The sequence below is a fragment of the Arachis hypogaea genome, chromosome 14 (assembly GCF_003086295.3).
Source record: "Arachis hypogaea cultivar Tifrunner chromosome 14, arahy.Tifrunner.gnm2.J5K5, whole genome shotgun sequence".
Classification (NCBI taxonomy): domain Eukaryota; kingdom Viridiplantae; phylum Streptophyta; class Magnoliopsida; order Fabales; family Fabaceae; genus Arachis; species Arachis hypogaea.
Window position 1 is genome coordinate 105,361,149 of NC_092049.1, and position 20,304 is coordinate 105,381,452.

At 36.5% G+C, this 20,304-nt stretch overlaps 1 protein-coding gene and 1 non-coding gene across 51 annotated transcripts; one reads left to right on the forward strand and one right to left on the reverse strand.

Annotated features, from left to right (window-relative positions):
- Nucleotides 1-2,492: 2,492 nt before the first annotated feature.
- On the reverse strand, nucleotides 2,493-7,235 carry LOC112743621 (uncharacterized). 50 transcript variants are annotated; one of them, XM_072214473.1, is made up of 9 exons: nucleotides 6,938-7,171; nucleotides 6,725-6,827; nucleotides 6,536-6,635; nucleotides 6,331-6,406; nucleotides 4,682-4,842; nucleotides 4,547-4,616; nucleotides 3,944-4,095; nucleotides 3,074-3,223; nucleotides 2,493-2,884 (listed from the first exon to the last, which is right to left on the reverse strand). In XM_072214473.1, the coding sequence occupies exons 1-4, from the start codon at nucleotides 6,955-6,957 to the stop codon at nucleotides 6,381-6,383; spliced, it is 249 nt and encodes an 82-aa protein (XP_072070574.1). In that variant the 5' UTR covers nucleotides 6,958-7,171; the 3' UTR covers nucleotides 2,493-2,884; nucleotides 3,074-3,223; nucleotides 3,944-4,095; nucleotides 4,547-4,616; nucleotides 4,682-4,842; nucleotides 6,331-6,380. The 50 variants fall into 50 exon arrangements, with proteins under 50 accessions (XP_072070574.1, XP_072070580.1, XP_072070579.1 ...); XM_072214479.1 differs by having other exon boundaries at nucleotides 6,331-6,454; XM_072214478.1 differs by having other exon boundaries at nucleotides 3,944-4,243; nucleotides 6,331-6,454.
- An 11,083-nt stretch (nucleotides 7,236-18,318) lies between these two features.
- LOC112746582 (small nucleolar RNA R71) lies at nucleotides 18,319-18,426 on the forward strand. The gene has a single exon (XR_003174459.1). It is a non-coding gene; the product is annotated as a small nucleolar RNA R71 (small nucleolar RNA).
- Nucleotides 18,427-20,304: the final 1,878 nt, after the last annotated feature.

Consider the following 20,304-nt stretch of genomic DNA (forward strand, 5'->3'; position numbering starts at 1 on the left):
TTTTTTTTCGAAGAAGCCTCCCCATACTGGGCGTTGAACGCCAAGGAACTACCCCCTGGCTGGCATTCAACGCCCCAAGGAGACAAGCCAGCGTTGAACGCCCACATTCCACCCCATTTCTGGCGTTCAATGCCCACTAAGACACAAGGCAGCACCAATCACCCCCTAATGGGCGTTCAACACCCATTCCTCAAAGTTGGACGCCAAGCTCAGCCCAAGTACTCAACCAAAGTGGGCCCAAGGATGGATTTTCGCACCTCTAGTCAATTCTATCATATTTCTGTATTTCTTAGTTATTAGGTTATTATATATATAGGAGAAGATCACCCATGTTTAGAATTTTTAGCCTCATCTTTACCTATTTGTACATTTCACTATTGTTTTCTGTAAAGTATGAGCAACTAAATCTCCTAAGTTAGGGTTAGGAGCTCTGTTGATTCTCATGGATTAATAATATTACTGTTTCTATTTTAATACATGTTTGATTCCATTCTCTTGTGCATTTTCATTCTTCATCTCATGAATTGAGGATGACCCGTGATAATCATCCTTGTTCTACATGGGTTCCATGTGAGTCCTGACCCATATAGCATTGAACCACAGCTAGAGAGTGCACTGCAGATTTCAAGAGCGTGCCTGGGCGACTTTGGAAATGTGACATATAATCTCGTTGACCGTAGGTTACTAAGGTTTCTGTGGTATTAAGGCTAGAGTCTGAGAAGCAACGTTCCCTATTCCAGAAGATCCGACCTTGTCTGTGACGTTTTTGAGTAGGATCGCGAAGGGGAGTGGATTGCTTAGGTCTTCACCTTCAGCTATGGTGGGAAGCCATGAGTTAACTAGATGAGGATGCTACGTGAGTTGCTCGGATATGGTGGACTGCTATAGTTTAGAAGAGACTAACTTGATGAGGATGCTACATGAGTTAGTCAATTACTAGCTGCAATTGAATGAATCATTCGTTATTGAAGTAGACAGTAAGAAAAGTTAATTCGGAAAGAATATGCATCTCCGAAGCCTTAATTGAATCTTTATCATTGCTTTTACACTAATCTAGTATTTCGTTCTTTACTATTTCATTTATGCTTTCAAACAAACAACCATCTTTTCTAATCGCCTGACTAAGAGCTACAAGATATTCATTGCTTGCTCAATCCGACAATCTCCATGGGATCGACCCTTACTCACCTGAGGTATTACTTGGACGACCCGGTGCACTTGTCGGTTCAGTTGTACGGAGTTCAATTCCGCGCACCAAGGGGTGGTACCTACAATGGCACTCCGACGTGCAAGTCAGGGAGCTAGAGAGGTAGGGAGCGGGTATGTAGGGTAGAATGATCATACCTAGAGGAGTGATGGGACTCCCTTTTTATAACGTTTGCGAGGTTATCTTATCTTCTTGGTAGAGAGGGTCCACCTTTCAAAATTCAAAAGGTGGTTAGGGATAGTAGGAGCTGCTTGGGCGGGTTACAGAAGGCCCATGTTGGACCCGAGCGGCCAGGTCCATAACAATTGATAATTAGTATAATTAGAATTAGAATGATTTATAATTAAAATAATTGGCAATTAGTATAATTATTCATTAAATGCTAATTTTTATATAATTATAAAGATACTTTCCTAAAATAAATTGAGAAGAGAGAGCTATGCATATTGGTACCAGGATATGCTACGTCAACATTCTTGGTACCAGAATACAACCTATTGTAGAATAATATAATGATAATGTAATGTAATGAGTATAATTGAACTTGGTCCAATTAATAAAAATAAGTTTTAAAATATTATTATATATTATTATATATTACTAGAAACAATATAAATAGGAGTGCTAAAAATTATAGTAAAAAAATATTTAATTATTTTGTTAGTCCTTATAGTTTTATCAAATTTACAATTAGATCTCTACACTACAAGAAACGTCGTTAAAATCGACGGCCAAATCGACGGCTTAGCCGTCGATAATATTGAAATTCGACGGCAAAATAAACGGCGCAGTTGGTCGCTATAAAGCTTGTTGATTTTTTAAAATGCTAGTAAAATCGACGGCTTTCATGGCCGTCGATAATAATTTAATAAAATCGATGTTCGTTCCGTCTGTAATATGGGTGTGAGAATTTTACATTCCTAATAAAATCGACAACATTGCCGTCGATATTATTATTTAAAATCGACGTCTTATTTGTTGATAATTGATTCAATAAAATCGACAGCTTTTTTGTCGATATTTAACTCAATAAAATCAACAACACTTTTGTCTATAATATGTTTAATAAAATCAACGACAATGCCGTCGATATGTGATTGAATAAAATCGACACAGTTGTCGTCGATTTAATTGTTTAGATTTGTCTATTTTAACTTTTAAAAACGACAACTTTGCCGTCGATTTTAATAGTTATATGTTTTAATTTTTCTTTTTCTATTTGAAAAATAGTAAACCGTTAATATAAATAAACTTTTAAATATAAAAATAAAATTTATACAGAATATTAGATAACAAGACAAATAAACTTTTAAATATAAAAATAAAAATAATTCTTAAGAATGTGGTGTGTTCAATACCAAAAAAGAGGCTGAAAGCATTGCTAGCTATCCTATTATATAATCACTAAAAATATTTTTTTTAAAAGCAATACACACACCCCAGTGACTATCCACAAGAACTAATCATATCCAAAAGCAAAATTTTAAAAGAACTAGTTCTAGTGATTGGAGATTTGCACGGGATTTCAGCGAAGATGCAGTGCCAGCTATTTCTTTATGTGCCTATCTCAGCTCAACAGTCCAATTCATCACATCCTCTGTAATACCCATCTGTAGTCTTGTAAGGACACTATAGAGTTGCTGGGACACTGCCCCAATACCTTCTCCATAGGATACCCTACAGTAGTTTAATAATATCAATCATTGGTTCCAATTTGTTTTCCTAGATACTTACCTAATAAGCATTTAGCTAGCTAAATTGCATAGCCAATCACTAGAATGTTTTAACAAAATTTGTGGTGCAATATTTTGTTAAAGATGAATGGAGGATGAGGGTGTGAATGATGGAAAATTGCTTCCTTATTACCAAAATGCAAGATGTAACCGAAATATTAACATCCTCATCGGTGTGCCTTAGAAGTTCATCAGAAATCAATGCTTTCATGGAAGGTACAAGTGCTTCCTGAATTGGCTCACTTGGTAATTGATTGACTGTTGATAGTATCAAGTCCAGATTCTGAAAGTTACAAAGCCAAAAACCAATAATGAAATCAGTTTACATGGCAACGGAACACTTTTTGTGATAGTATTGTCTAAATTTGTTCTGAACTTGGGAAAAAATCATTGTGATCAATGACTATATTCCGAATTCGCATCATTACTCGAATCCACTTAGTTTTTCCAACTAGCATAAATTAAACCTTTGCTATTAAGCATCTACATTTCGGTGCATAGTGAGTCATTTGAAATCTTAAAGGTCAAACATTGAACCTCCAAAGGAGTTTTCCAAGATAGAAGTTTCCCTCTATTCATAATGAGAAAAAAATGCAAAAAATAATTTTGGAAGAAGAAAACACCCACTTTGGGTTAACCCATTACAGATTAACCCCATCAAATCCTAAGGGTAAATGCTAGTTAAATAAAAACCAATCATACTAATGATGATTTTCAATTTCTTTTGTAAACTATTAAGAATTTGCATGTACTAATCCTTTGGATGTTAGAACTCCCAAACACACTCACACACAAAATGTTCAAATTGTGAGCAAGACATAGATAATTACAACAAAAATAAGAACTCACACCAGAAACTAAAATTCCAATCAACAAGCAATCATTCAGCTGAACAAGGAATCCATGATCAATTAAGAAAACAAATTAAAACTCATGACACAAAAACCAACCAGAAACAGAAACATATATAGATATTTCAAGAAAAGGGAAGAGAAGACATTACATCGAGCACTTCAGGAAGCTCATCAACAGGAACATTGCATCTGAGAAGCTTCCTCTCGACATGTTTAAGGTTCTTCACAGTATCACTCTCACCCAGATTTTCAGTCTCATTAGTGGATGCCATTCTCTTTGTGATCACAAAACACAAAGTCACTGAAAAACAGTAACTGGGATGGTCAAATTTATAGCCCTAAGCTATCAAATCAAATTAACACAGCTCAGGGGTTTGTAGCAAAGTGTTTGACATGCATCAATACACTTCATTGAACACAGATCCATCAATACACTTCATTGAATCCCACTGTTAAAAATATTAAGCACAAACAGAACACAGATCCATTAATACACTTCATTGAGCAGAGACAAAAATAGTTAAATCATCTAACTTAGTTGATCATTCACTGAAATTAAAAACAAGAGAAACCCAAAATGACATAAAGGTAGAAGCTTACTTCAAAATGACATAAAAAAATTGCAATTATATAAGATATATAGGAAAAGTCATAAGTATGCTCAAAAGAAAAAATGGAAAAACATAATCATTACATTGCCAGGATGAAATAAGCATGGAAAAATAAAATATATGAAAGAAGCAAGGACAAACCAGTTGTTTTCCTGCTCATAGTAGCATATACAAACAATTTTGGCTCCACTTTCCACTACGAACTTGTTTTCTGCTAGCACAGAACTTAGACATATATTAGCTATTAAAATAAAATAGAACCAAAAAAATTATTACCAGGATTTAACTATCGTTAGTTTATGGCAACAAATTAGTCATTGTAAAATCTTCAAGAATCGCAGCCTCGCCACCCTTTCCAAAATCTCCTCAGTTTTCAGAAGACCAGCACCAACTGCCGCTAGCCAACAGCACAACAGAACATAAAGAGGATCCCCTGCCTAAATACAAAAAGATAACTAAATAACCCATTACCAATATTCATCAACATAAAATGTTAGAGTAAGACAGAGTTTTGAGCATGAAAACCACTTCCACTAAACTACAGCAAATATATGGAACCTATGACTCAAAAGTACAGAAAAGCTAGATCACAAAACAAACTGCACCAAGGCACATTATCATACAACAGTCAACCGGTAAGTGCTTTCTTTCATGAATGTGTTATGTACTCAATAATGTGGGGAGTTAGAATACATTTACGAAACTAATTTTTATAAAAATATGGCGTATTAGAATGCTTTAATACTTTACAGCAAAAGAAGAATACTTTAGGAAGACCACTTATTTGTTAAATGATCAAACACTCCAAAAGTTCTTCAGAATTTAACCATGCTAAGGTAATTTTATTTCCATCAGCGTGAGAAGAATGAGGATTTTTTGAAAGAGGAACAACACGATGATCATCTCTGTAAAGGTGTCAACCAAAGTCTCAACAATAAGTGCAGAAAAAAACTATGAATCAGAAGAATCTGAGAAAAGAAGTGTTGTGATTGTATTGACTCGACTGTTGGTTTATGATCCATCTGACCACCCAATCATCATGTCATCTGACACTTAAGAAGATATTATTTTAACATCAACCCTTTTTCAGAGCTTGTGCAAGGGCCTAGGGGTGTTTGTGATCGATATCCAGATTATCTTAAGGTATTTATTAATCGATCTTACCTAGTTTAACCTTAATTTTGTGAAGTTTGTAGTCATCCAAATTACTCATCCACTTGGTCTAAAGTCCATCCACATCTAGTCTTGAGAAATGTTTTTTCTGTTAATAGTGGATACCTCCCTCACCCCTAATAAAGATGTTCATGTGGAATATGATACATGATGCAAAAATAAAATCCCACTGATGGCAAAGATAAGGAAAAATAAAGGTGAATGCAGAAAATAAGTTTGAGCTTAATATACAAAAAAAATTATAATACAGAAAGTTCAAGCCAAGCTTTCCTGAAGGTAGATAAGCAAATATAGAGGTACCATATAATGGCACCATTAAATTGAAGGTATCTCATTTTTAGGGGGAAAATAGAAAAGGAAAAAGAAAAACAAAAACAAATAAATCAAAGAAGGTTGGGCAGCAAAAAGGAAGAACGAAAGAGAGTTATAGCATGAGTGTAGCTGCGATATTGCCATTAACGTATTCGTAGTGTGTTTCTTTTATGGTAGAGTTCAAATTGCATCATTTATTCATGTAATTAGTTTGCTTTGTAGGATAAGACTTATCATTGTTACTAATAATTGATTCACTGCACAAGCTAGTTATAACTAAAAATTGAATATGTTATGAAAAAAGACTTGCATGTAATTTTCTGAACCACTCATTGACTCAGAGTGTCTTTAGTATAGATAAGCAAATATAGAGGTTCCATAATAGATAAGCTCTTTAGTATAATTAGATCAATCAAGACTTAACTCATGATATAGTATACCTTAACAAGAGCTATGTTAGCAGGGATTACATGATCAACACCAAGAGTCTTCAAAATCTACACCTTTTCAGCTCCCCTAAAACCGAGTTATGCAAAACAATAAACATTCAACTCCAAAGGATACCTAGTAAATGGAAATACCAATCAAATGCAGAACAATTATATCAGTCATATTCAACCTTGCATTGAAACAAATTAGTACTACCTAGCAACAGCAATGACAATGGTACCACACGCTTTTCCAATTTGAACAGCTGCAAGCCGCCAAGCCCTACACCTCCTGTTGCACCCAAAACCACCAGCACCTACAATTTCATCAACTTTTCAACCACTCCAAAGAGATATAAACATAACCAACAAATAAATAAATAAAAATTAACTACGTATGACATACCTGACCAGAGGTTAAATTAGCTCTATGCACAAATGCTACCTGAGAAGTGCCAAATGCCACAGCAAGTGCTCCAACAGCAATAAGATCACAACCTTCTGGCACACTGATCTAATTGGAAAAAAACAGAACAGGAGAAGTGAATTAGCATGAAGCAGAAGCTAAAAACAAGAGAAAATTGAAGGGGGAAAGGGGAATTTAAGGTTTGGGGGATACCTGAAGAGCAGAGGGGTCATCGGTGTGGAGAAGATAAAGGGGAATTTAGGAATTTCCAAATGAAATTGAAGGGATACCTGAGGAGCGAGAGTGGCGGCGCGAGCAAACAGAGTGATGGCGGCGCAACTGTGATGAAGGTTGGTGTTTCTGAATTCTGATACGCTCGAATGCAGAAAAGGATAAAATTGTGTTTCTGAACTTGGAGCGGGAAGTGGGCGTGGGGTTGGTGTATTTAGCAATAAAAATCGACGGCAAGTTTGTCGATCTTAATTTGAAAAAAAGCGACGCCTTTAGCGTCTATTTTATACATTAAATTCACACCATTTATTTGATTTTAGAAAACAATTTGAACCGTTTAAATTTATCGACAAAAATGTTGTCGATATTTTAAATATTAAAATAGACGCTATATCCGTCGATTTTAAAAATAAAGTATATTCAACCCCTAGTTTGTCGACAATATGACGATAGTAAAGATGGATTTAATGTATCATTAAAAAATCGACGACCAAACTGTCGATTTTATTATTTTATTTTTAATTATTTTTTTAAATATCGACAGCAAGCCGTCGAAAATTATCGACGGGAGAGATAGCCGTCAATTTTTTACGTTGATAAATACGCTTTTTCTTGTAGTGCTATATTTTTTTTTCTTTCAATTGAGTCCTTACACTATTTTTAATTTTATAATTAGATATTTTCTAGTGTAAAAAATATTAGAGTTAATTAAATATTTATCCACAAATTGAAGTTATCCACAGATAAAAACCTAATTAAATATTTGACTACATATTTTTTTAGAGAAATATTCCGTTAATTTTAATATTTTTGACATAAAAATGACATAACTAAAAATTAAAAGCAGTGCAGGGACTTAATTGAAAATATAAAATATAAAAAAATAATTACAAATTTGATAAAATTATAAAGACCAACAGAATAATTAAACCTAAAAGAAAATATGTGATTGTGAAATGTCTTGAGATATTTCTTCTTTGAGTTTCTCTTCTAGCTAACGAATTCTTTTCCTCTCTATTCCTAATTCTCCTATTCAAGAAAATCCAAGGTTTGACAATTAAATCAGTCATCGAAACGTTTTAATTATTGGTTTACCAATTTAAAAATTTAACTCATTCAATCATAATTTAATCAAAATAATTAAATTATAATAAAATAAATATAAAATTTTAAATAAATATGCAAAAATAGGAATATATGATAATATAAATTTTAAAAATATATAAACTACAAGTGCAAAACCAACTAAAGTTTTATAATTTTTATGTAAGATAAAATGCTATTTTAGTCCCCAATGTTTAGATCAAGTTCTAATTTGGTCCTTAACGACCACCAATGTAAACATGTTTTCTTTGATTCTTGTAAGATTACGGATTTTTAAAAATTAAATAATAAATTATTTATGATCTATTATATTTATTTAAGATTATATTTTCAGAGTTTTTTATATATATAAATCAGACAAATTCTTATTTATAATTTAAACCTTTATTAATTGAAAAATAATGAGAATTTTATATGCTATATTTTGAATTAGAGTATTTATTTAAAAAATAATTTTGTGAGTGGAAATAAATAGTATTCTCAAGAGTAATTATATGAAACTATATTTGGTTTTCAATTATTACTCTATACCTTATTCTATTATTTATTTTCGAATTTAAAACCCAATTACCCAAATCCTAAAATCCAAACATACTAACCCTAACCCACTCATCTCACTCATGCCGCCACTCCCTCACCCTTCACACCCCTCACACACGGACACACCCTCACCTCACTCATCAACACACACACAAAACACACTCACAGCCGAGAGAGAGGAGAGTAACAGAGGAAGAGAGAGGGAGCCGTCGCACCCAGTTGCCGTCCAGTTCGCTGCTGCCGTCGTTGTCCAAAGGTAGAGGAGGCGTTGAGAGAGAGCCAGACGTGAGGAGCCCGAAGAAATAGGCCAAACGCGATGCACGGCAACGAAGGAGGAGCTGTCGTCACTGAGAACATCGTCGCGCTCTGTCGAGGCCTCCAAGCTGTCGTTGTCGATATCGTCTTCACCGCCACTAAAGAAAAGACTCTGATTGCCGCTGTTGCATGTGAGACAGAGAAACACGCAGAGCTGTGTTGTAAAGAAAGGATTGTTTCTGTCACCACTGCTGCGCCGTCGTGGAGTTGCCAAAGGCAGCCGTCCCAACTCTTTGAGTTGCCATGGTCAAAGACGCCGCTGTTGTGGTTCACTGGAGCAACTCAAGAGTTGCCGCCTGATACAGAATTTGATTGACACATTTATTCCGCATAACTATTGGCAAGTATACCGGGTCGTATCAAGTAATAAAACTCACTTAGAGTGAGGTCGATCCCACGAGGAGTAAAGGATTAAGCAATCAATAGTTAATTGATTATTCTAGTTAGACAATCATAATTAGGTGACGAGCAACAAGAAATATAAATGACATGAAATTAAAAGAAAGCAATAAAGTGACTGAAAAGTAAATGGCATGAATGTAAAGAACAAGGAAGTAAAGTACTGGAAAGTTACATTGCAAGAATATAAAGTACGGGAAATGTAAAGTACTAAGAATGAAGAATAAGAAAACATTAGGGATTGGAGATGTTGCTTTCTCCTAAATCAATGATTCTCAACTTCTTCTTTTGTTCATGCAATGTTTATATCTCTGGCAGATCATAAGTAATTGAGCTACAAATTCCATGGTTACTCGATTTCTCAAATCATGATCAAATGCTAATTCCTTGATCCAATGTTCATGAAAAGGGGTGAAGCTTAATTTCTAATCTAAAACCACACAACTCTTAAGATCCCAATTTCAAAGTGATTATATGTCATGTATTATCTTTGAATCAAGATCAAATTCATTGTGAGAAGAGAGCTTCAAACTGAATTACTATGATTCCATTTCCAAGTTTCACATAGAATTCTAAAATTGGATCTTTAAAGAATGGAAGCTCTCCCTGATATAAACAAGCACAACTTCTAATCCCATACCACACAACTTCTAAAACCACAATTTTAGAGAGATTACATGTCACAATATCAACTCTAAATCAAGATCAAATTCATTGTGAGAAGAGAGTTCAAACTGAATTGCTATGATTCCTTTTCCAAGGTTCACATAGAATTCTAATAGATCCAATTGGATCTTTGAAGAATGGAACTCTCTCCTAAGTAACAAAGATAGAATCAAAAGGAGAAGAAAATAAACATCAATTCATTAAAATGAAATAGAGCTCCTCTCCCAAATGTGGAGAATTAGAAGCTCATAACTACAGAATTACAAAAGTGGGTAAGAAATAGAAATGGAAGAGGGAAAGAGGATGAGAGTGAGGAGAGGGTCTAAAGACTCATCTCCCTGATGGTCTGTCCTAAATGATGAAAGTAAGGCCTATTTATAGGCTATCCTAAATTATAAATTCAAATAGAATTCAAAACAAATTACAATCAAATGAAAATTAACTATTTCTAGATGATTCTTGTGGCCTTGATTGAGTGGTATTTGGGGACTTGTTTGCATAAGTTTTGAGTGGACCTTGAAGCAATACATGAACCAAATTAAGAGGCTTCAGATGGCTTGGGCGTTGTTTGCCTACTAACGCGCCTTAAGTTCGCATTGCCAATGCTCAGCTGGCGTTGGTTGAATCGAGCGCTTCTTAAATTGGGCGTTGTTGTCACTTGTCACGCGTACGGATGGGTCACACGTACGCATGACCTTCATATCATGCATATTCTTCCAAGCACAAATTTCCTCCTCACGCGTACGCATCGCCCAGGCATATGCGTGGCCTTCATCGCTGGCATTGTTGAAAGCAATGCCCATTCAATCTTCCCGTTGCCAACACCAAAATCTCATTCTCACGTGTACAGGTCGCCCACACGTACACGTGGCTTAGTCACAGGCATTGTTTGAAACAACGTCAGTTCAATCCTGGCGTTGTTGTCACTTGTCACGCGTATGCATGAGTCACGCGTACACGTGATCATCTTCGCTGGCATTGTCCAGGGCAACTTCAGGTCAATCCTGGTGTTGCCAACGCCAAGTTTCACTCCTAGGCTTCCATCTTGGCGTTGTTGCAAACAACTTCAGGCAATCCTGGCGTTGCCAATGCCAGCCCGCTCCTAGGCTTCATCTTGGCATTGTCCTTGGTGTTGTCATCACTAACACCCTTTGTTGCTGCTTCCTTTCATGGGAGTTGGCTTGAGTAACTTCAGTTATAATGGGTGTTGCCAATGCCCTATATCTTTCTTGATGGCGTTACTCAAAGGAGCGCCAATTATGTTTGGCGTTGCCAACACTATGCACCCTCCATGGTTTTTTCTTGCATGATCTGCTTCCCTTGCCTCATGGTTCATTGCTTAGTCCATTCATGCTTGCCTTTATGGATTCACGCTAATAATACATTCACACTGCATGCTTCATGGATTCATTAATTATCAAATGCATACTTTCTTTGGCTTATCATATGAACACCTTATGCATTTAATACTTGCATGCTTCATGAGCTACGCTTTTGAAAGCGTGGTCTAAGATTCCAAAGTGTGTCCAAGCTTCTCCTTTCTTTGTTTGAGCTTGTTTTGTACTTTTTGCTTCTTTTTCTACCATTTTCTACAAAATGAATCAAATCAGAGAGATCAAAGTAATATACAACTTAAGCACAAAAAATACTCAACAATTGGACATCATGAATTAATTTTTTATATGAAAAAGCATAGAAAATCACAACATGATGTGTAAGCATCACAGCCGCTCCTTGTTGGTTATGTTCTAGTTGTGCCGCCATTTCGGTCACCAAAAAACATAGCCGGAGCTACTGCCGCTGCGTTGTCTTATTTTTCTTTAGCCGCAGTAAGTCGTTCTTGCCTTGAAAGCCTCGCCGCTAGTGCAAAAGTGTTCTGTTATGAGTTTGCTTAAGATTCCGAGGTTTTGGTAACATAGGGTCGAGTTCTGGTTTTTGCATGTCGTCATTGAAGCCGCCGGTGTTACTACAAAAGTGGTATGGTGCTGTAGTTGCGGCTGCCGTTGCTACGGACCGGGAGAAAAGGCGTTTTTGCGCCTTTTATAGCTTTCAAGTTTCGACTATTTGAGATAGAATTTTTCTTAAAAATTATTTTATATTACGAAATTCTTATAAATTGATATTGATGCGAAAAAATATATATTTGGTGATTATGTGAGCCTTATGGATTGGCTGGTTTGTTTTAGATGAATATGACTATTTACTTTACTTGAATTATTGATTGCTTAAGTTGGCATGTGGTTGTTGGTGAAAATTGATTTGAAAAGCTGATTTAAATGTTTATACTGAGAAATAGTTTTGTATTGAAAATCTTATTTATATATTATTATTGAGAAATAGTTTTATGTTGAAAAATCTGGTTTATATATATTCGTATTGAGAAAAGGTTTTGTATTGAAAATCTAATTTATATGTTTATATTGAGAAATGGTTTGTTTTTGAAACTATTGAGGAGGATTGAGAAATGTGGTTTGGACGGAACCTGGTATGCGAAATTGTTACTCAGGTTGTGAATTGTTGTTCGAAATTGATTCCCTGGCAATGGCACCAAAAACGGATGCACAGAACCATGGTCTAAACATATCTTCACAACTTCGCATAACTAACCAGCAAGTGCACTGGATCGTCCAAGTAATAAACCTTACGTGAGTAAGGGTCGATCCCACGGAGATTGTTGGTATGAAGCAAGCTATGGTCACCTTGTAAATCTCAGTCAGGCGGATATAAAATGGTTATGGAGTTTTCAAAATTAATTAATAAAAGAAGGATAGAAATACTTATGTAAATCATTAGTGAGAATTTCAGATAAGCGCATAGAGATGCTTTCGTTCCTCTGAACCTCTGCTTTCCTGCTGTCTTCATCCACTCAGGCTTACTCCTTTCCATGGCTGGCTTTATGCAAGGGCATCACCGTTGTCAATGGTTACTTCCCCTCCTCTTGTGAAAATAGTCCAAATGCTCTGTCACAGCACGGCTAATCATCTAAGGTTCCCGATCATGCTGGAATAGGATTCACCCTCCTTTTGTGTCTGTCACTACACCCAGCAATCGCGAGTTTGAAGCTCGTCACAGTCATTCAATCCCAGAGTCCTACTCGGAATACCACAGAAAAGGTTTAGACTTTCCAGACTCTCATGAATGCCGCCATCAATCTAGCTTATACCACGAAGATTCCGATTAAGAGATCCAAGAGATACTCATTCAGTCGAAGGTAGAACGGAAGTGGTTATCAGGCACGCGTTCATAGGGAATGATGATGATTTTCACGTTCATCACATTCAGGTTGAAGTGCGAATGAATATCTTAGAAGCGAAATAAGATGAATTGAATAGAAAAACAGTAGTACTTTGCATTAATCTTTGAGGAACAGCAGAGCTCCACACCTTAATCTATGGAGTGCAGAAACTCTACCGTTGAAAATACATAAGTGAAGAAGGTTCAGGCATGGCCGAGAGGCCAGCCCTCAAACGTGATCTAAGATAGCATACAACTGATCAAAAGATGTCTAATACACTAGTAAAAAGTCCTATTTATAATAAACTAGCTACTAGGGTTTACAGAAGTAAGTAATTGATGTATAAATCCACTTCCGGGGCCCACTTGGTGTGTGCTTGGGCTGAGCTTGAATGTTACACGTGCAGAGGTCATTCTTGGAGTTGGACACCAGCTTTTGTGCCAGTTTGGGTGTTGAAGTCTACTTTGCAACTTGTTTCTGGCGCAGGACGCCAGAATTGGGCAGAGAGCTGGCGTTGAACGCCAGTTTGCGTCATCTAAACTTGGGCAAAGTATGAACTATTATATATTGCTGGAAAGCCCTGGATGTCTACTTTCCAAAGCAATTCGAAGCGCTCCATTTTGAGTTCTGTAGCTCCAGAAAATCCATTTTGAGTGCAGGGAGGTCAGAATCCAACAGCATCAGCAGTCCTTCTTCAACCTCTGAATCTGATTTTTGCTCAAGTCCCTCAATTTCAGCCAGAAAATACCTGAAATCATAGAAAAACACACAAACTCATAGTAAAGTCCAGAAATGTGAATTTAACATAAAAACTAATGAAAACATCCCTAAAAGTAACCAGATTCTACTAAAAATATACTAAAAATAATGCCAAAAAGCGTATAAATTATCCGCTCATCACAACACCAGACTTAAATTGTTGCTTGTCCCCAAGCAACTGAAAATTAAATAGGATAAAAAGAAGAGAATATACTATAAATTTCAAACTATCAATGAAACATAGCTCCAATCAGATGAGCGGGACTTGTAGCTTTTTGCCTCTTGAATAGTTTTGGCATCTCACTTTATCCATTGAGGTTCAGAATGATTGGCATCTATAGGAACTCAGAGTTCAGATAGTGTTATTGATTCTCCTAGTTCAGTATGACGATTCTTGAACACAACTATTTTATGAGTCTTGGCCGTGGCCCTAAGCACTTTGTTTTCCAGTATTACCACCGGATACATAAATGCCACAGACACATAATTGGGTGAACCTTTTCAGATTGTGACTCAGCTTTGCTAAAGTCCCCAATTAGAGGTGTCCAGGGTTCTTAAGCACACTCTTTTTTTGCTTTGGACCTTGACTTTAACCGCTCAGTCTCAAGTTTTCACTTGACACCTACACGCCACAAGCACATGGTTAGGGACAGCTTGGTTTAGCCGCTTAGACCAGGATTTTATTCCTTTAGGCCCTCCTATACACTGATGCTCAAAGCCTTGGGATCCTTTTTATTACCCTTGCCTTTTGGTTTTAAGGGTTATTGGCTTTTTGCTCTTGCCTCTTGGTTTTAAGAGCTTTGGCTTTTTCTGCTTGCTTTTTCTCTTTTTTTTTTCTGCAAGCTTTGTTCTTTGCTGCTTTTTCTTGCTTCAGGAATCATTTTTATGATTTTTTAAATCATCAAATAACATGTCTCCTTGTCATCATTCTTTCAAGAGCCAACATATTTAACATTCTTAAACAACAACTTCAAAAGACATATACACTGTTCAAGCATTCATTCAGAAAATAAGCATTGTCACCACATCAATATAATTAAACTAAGTTCAAGGATAAATTCAAAACTCATGCACTTCTTGTTCTTTTGAATTAAAACATTTTTCATTTAAGAGAGGCGATGGATTCATAGGACATTCATAACTTTAAGACAAGGTTACTAAATACTAATGATCATGTAATGAAGACACAAACATGGATAAGCACTTAACATAGAGAAAACGAAAAACAGAGAATGTAAGAACAAGGAATGAGTCCACCTTAGTGATGGTGGCGTTTCCTTCTTGAGGAACCAATGATGTCCTTGAGCTCTTCTATGTCTCTTCCTTGTCTTTGTTGCTCCTCCCTCATTGCTTTTTGATCTTCTCTTATTTCATGAAGGATGATGGAGTGCTCTTGATGTTCCACCCTTAATTGTCCCATGTTGGAACTTAATTCTCCTAGGGAGGTATTGATTTGCTCCCAATAGTTTTGTGGAGGAAAATGCATTTGAGGCATCTTCGGGATCTCATGGTGATGAGCTTCTTCATGTGCCTGTTGAGATCCATGAATGTGCTCTCTTGGTTGCTCCATCCTTTTCTTAGTGATGGGCTTGTGAGATGAATCTTTCCATCTCCCATGGCTCAGAGGTGGAAGCAATTGTCTTCCCTTTCCTCTTTCTTGAGGTTTCTCTGGCCTTAGGTGCCTTAATGGTTATGGAAAAACAAAAAAGCTATGCTTTTACCACACCAAACTTAGAATGTTGCTCGCCCTCGAGCAAAAGAAGAAAGAATAGATGAAGAAGAAGAAGAAAATATGGAGAGGAGGGGGGAGGTGTGTTTCGGCCAAGAAGAGAAAAGAGGGTTGTGTTGTGTGAAAATGAAGAAGAATGGAGGGTTATATATAGGGAAGGGAGGGGGGTAAGTTCGGCCATTTAGGATGGGTTTGGGTGGGAAATTGATTTTGAATTTTGAAGGTAGGTGGAGTTTATGAGGTAGGTTTATGGGGAAGAGTGGATGGATGTGAGTGGTGAAAAGGTGATTAGTGAAGGGTTTTGGGGAAGAGTGTTTATGGGATTGTGTGAAAGAGGGGTGAGAAGAAGTGAGTGGAGGTAGGTGGGGATCCTGTGGGGTCCACAGATCCTGAGGTGATCCTGTGGGGTCCACAGATCCTGAGGTATTCAAAGATTTACAACCTTGCACCAAATTAGGCATGCAAAATGCCTTTGCACACAACTCTGGGCGTTCAGCGCCAGATTGGTGCTTGTTCTGGGCGTTGAATGCCCATTTGTGGCCCATTTCTGGCGTTGAACGCCAGAACCATGCTTGTTCTGGCCGTTCAGCGCCAGCTCTTCTCCAGGGTGCATTTCTGGCGTTCAAACGCCTAGATGCTGCCCATTTCTGGCGTTCAGTGCCAGAACCATGCTCTGTTCTGGCGTTGAACGCCCAAAACATGCTTCTTACTGGCGTTTAAATGCCAGTAAGGTCTTCCTCCAGGGTGTGATTTTTTTTTCTGCTGTTTTTTATTCCGTTTTCAATTTTTATATTTATTTTGTGACTCCACATGATCATGAACCTAATAAAACATGAAAAACAATGAAAATTTAGATAAATAAACATTGGGTTGCCTCCCAACAAGCGCTTCTTTAATGTCAATAGCTTGACAGTGGGCTCTCATGGAGCCTCACAGATGTGCAGAGCTTTATTGAGACCTCCCAACACCAAACTTAGAGTTTGGATATGGGGGTTTGACACCAAACTTAGAGTTTGGTTGTGGCCTCCCAACACCAAACTTAGAGTTTGACTGTGGGGGCTTTGTTTGACTCTGCTTTGAGAGAAGCTTTTTATGCTTCCTCTCCATGGATGCAGAGAGAGATCCTTGAGTTGTAAACACGAGGTTGTCCTCATTTATTTGAAGGATCAATTCTCCTCTGTCCACATTAATCATAGCTCTTGCTGTGGCTAGGAAAGGTCTTCCTAGGATGATGGATTCATCCTCATCCTTCCCAGTATCTAGGACTATGAAATCAGTAGGGATGTAAAGGCCTTCAACCTTTACTAACACGTTCTCTACTTGTCCATAAGCCTGTTTTCTTGAATTGTCTGCCATCTCTAATGAGATTTTAGCAGCTTGCACCCCAAAGATTCCCAGTTTCTCTATTACAGAGAGGGGCATGAGGTTTATCCCTGAACCAAGGTCACACAGAGCCTTAAAGATCATGGTGCCTATGGTACAAGGTATTAAGAACTTTCCAGGATCCTGTTTCTTCTGAGGCAATGTCAGTTGATCCAGATCACTTAGTTCATTGGTGAACAAGGGAGGTTCATCTTCCCAAGTTTCAATGCCAAATAAATTGGCATTCAGCTTCATGATTGCACCAAGAAACTTGGCAACTTGCTCTTCAGTAACATCCTCATTCTCTTCAGAAGAAGAATACTCATCAGAGCTCATGAATGGCATAAGGAGGTTTAATGGAATCTCTATGGTCTCTAGATGAGTCTCAGATTCCTTTGGTTCCTCAGAGGGAAACTCCTTTTTGATCACTGGACGTCCCAGGAGGTCTTCCTCCTTGGGATTCATGTCCTCTCCTTCCCTTACAGGTTCGGCCATGGTGATTAATTCAATGGCCTTGCACTCTCCTTTTGGATTTTCTTCTGTATTGCTTGGGAGAGTGCTAGGAGGGATTTCAGTAATCCTTTTACTCAGCTGGCCCACTTGTGCTTCCAAATTTCTAATGGAGGACCTTGTTTCATTCATGAAACTCACAGTGACCTTAGATAGATCAGAGAATAAGTTTGCTAAGTTAGAGGTATTCTGTTCAGAGTTCTCTGTCTGTTGCTGAGTGGATGATGGAAAAGGCTTGCTATTGCTAAACCTGTTTCTTCCACCATTATTAAAGCCTTGTTGAGGCTTTTGATCCTTCCATGAGAGATTTGGGTGATTTCTTCATGATGGATTATAGGTGTTTTCATATGGTTCACCCAAGTAATTTACCTCTGCTATTGCAGGGTTCTCAGGATCATAAGCTTCTTCTTCAGAAGATGCCTCTTGAGTACTGTTGGATGCAGCTTGCATTCCATTCAGACTCTGAGAAATCATATTGACCTGCTGAGTCAATATTTTATTCTGAGCCAGTATGGCATTCAGAGTATCAATTTCAAGAACTCCCTTCTTCATAGGCATCCCATTACTCACAGGATTCCTCTCAGAAGTGTACATGAACTGGTTATTAGCAACCATGTCAATGAGTTCTTGAGCTTCTGCAGGTATTTTCTTTAGGTGAATGGATCCACCTGCAGAAGTATCCAATGACATCTTAGCTAATTCAGACAGACCATCATAGAATATATTCAGGATGGTCCATTCTGAAAGCATGTCAGAGGGACACTTTTTGGTCAGTCCTTTGTATCTCTCCCAAGCTTCATAGAGGGATTCACCTTCTTTCTGTTTGAAGGTTTGAACATCCACTCTAAGCTTGCTCAGCTTTTGAGGAGGAAAGAACTTGGCTAAGAAAGCCGTGACCAGCTTATCCCAAGAGTTCAGGCTATCTTTGGGCTGAGAGTCCAACCACACTCTAGCTCTGTCTCTTACAGCAAAGGGGAAAAGCATGAGCCTATAGACTTTAGGATATACTCCATTAGTCTTAACAGTATCACAGATCTGCAAGAATTCAGTTAAGAACTGAAAGGGATCTTCAGATAGAAGTCCATGAAATTTGCAGTTCTGCTGCATCAGAGAAACTAGTTGAGGTTTCAGCTCAAAATTGTTTGCTCCAATGGTAGGGATGGAGATGCTTCTTCCATGTAAATTGGAATTTGGTGCAGTAAAGTCACCAAGCATCCTCCTTGCATTATTGTTATTTTCGGCTGCCATCTCCTCTTCCTGTTCGAAAATTTCTGTAAGGTTGTCTCTGGATTGTTGTAATTTAGCTTCTCTTAATTTTCTCTTCAGAGTCCTTTCAGGTTCTGGATCTGCTTCAACAAGAATATTCTTGTCCTTGCTCCTGCTCATATGACAAAGAAGAGGGCACAGAAAAATAATAATAATAGAGATCTTTTTTGCCCAAGCATAGAGGTTCCCTTATGTGAGTAGAAGAAAGGAAGAATGGATAATCCAAACACAAAGGTGATGATAGGAGCAGAGATGTGAGATGAAGAGAAGTGTTAGTAAATGAATAAATAGAAGGAGATGAGAGAGGGAGAGAATTTTTGAAAATTATTTTTTTGAAAAAGAGTTAGTGATTTTCGAAAATAGTTTTTTTGAAAAAGGTTAGAAATTTTTGAAAATTAAAATAAAAAATTAAAATAATTAGTTAATTAAGAAGAAATTTTGAAAAAGAGGGAGATATTTTCGAAAATTAGAGAGAGAGTTAGTTAGGTAGTTTTGAAAAAGATAAGAAACAAACAAAAAGTTAGTTAGTTAGTTGAAACAAATTTTGAAAAGATAAGAAGATAGGAAGTTAGAGAAGATATTTTAAAATTAAATTTTGAAAAAGATAAGATAAGGAGGTATTTTTGAAAAGATATGATTGAAATAAGTTTTGAAAAAGATTTGATTTTTAAAATCACAATTAATGACTTGATTCACAAGAAATCACAAGATATGATTCTAGAACTTAAAGTTTGAATCTTTCTTAACAAGCAAGTAACAAACTTGAAATTTTTGAATCAAAACATTAATTGATGATGTTATTTTCGAAAATATGATGTAAAATTAAGAAAAAGATATTTTGAAAAATATTTTTGGAATTTTCGAAAATAAATAAGAAAAATGAAAAAGATTTGATTTTTGAAAAAGATTTTGAAAAAGATAAGATTTTTAAATTGAAAATTTGATTTGACTCATAAAAATAACTAGATTTTTAAAAATTTTTGAAAAAGTCAAATCTAATTTTCGAATTTTAAGAGAGAAAAAAAAAAGAAAGATATTTTTTTATTTTTGAATTTTTAATGATGAGAGAGAAAAACATGCAAAATGATGCAATGCATGAAAGTTATGGATCAAAGTATGTGATGAATGCAAGAACACTATGAATGTCAAGATGAATACCAAGAACACTTTGAATGTCATGATGAACATCAAAACTTATTTTTGAAAATTTTTAATGCAAAGAAAACATGCAGACACCAAACTTAGAAATTTTGCATGTATGGACACTATGGATGCAAAAATGCACATGAAAAACAAGAAAAGACACAAAACAAGAAAATATCAAGATCAAACAAGAAGACTTACCAAGAACATCTTGAAGATCATGAAGAACACCATGAATGCATGAATTTTTCGAAAAATGCAAGATGAATATGCAATTGACACCAAACTTACAATTTGACTCAAGACTCAAACAAGAAACAC

Bases quoted from the DNA above. Each gene is read 5' to 3' on its own strand.
- LOC112743621 (XM_072214434.1), bottom strand. The intron at 3,224-3,943 runs GTAATGTCTTCT...TGTAACTTTCAG, and splicing joins AGCTTCCTGAAGTGCTCGAT to AATCTGGACTTGATACTATC.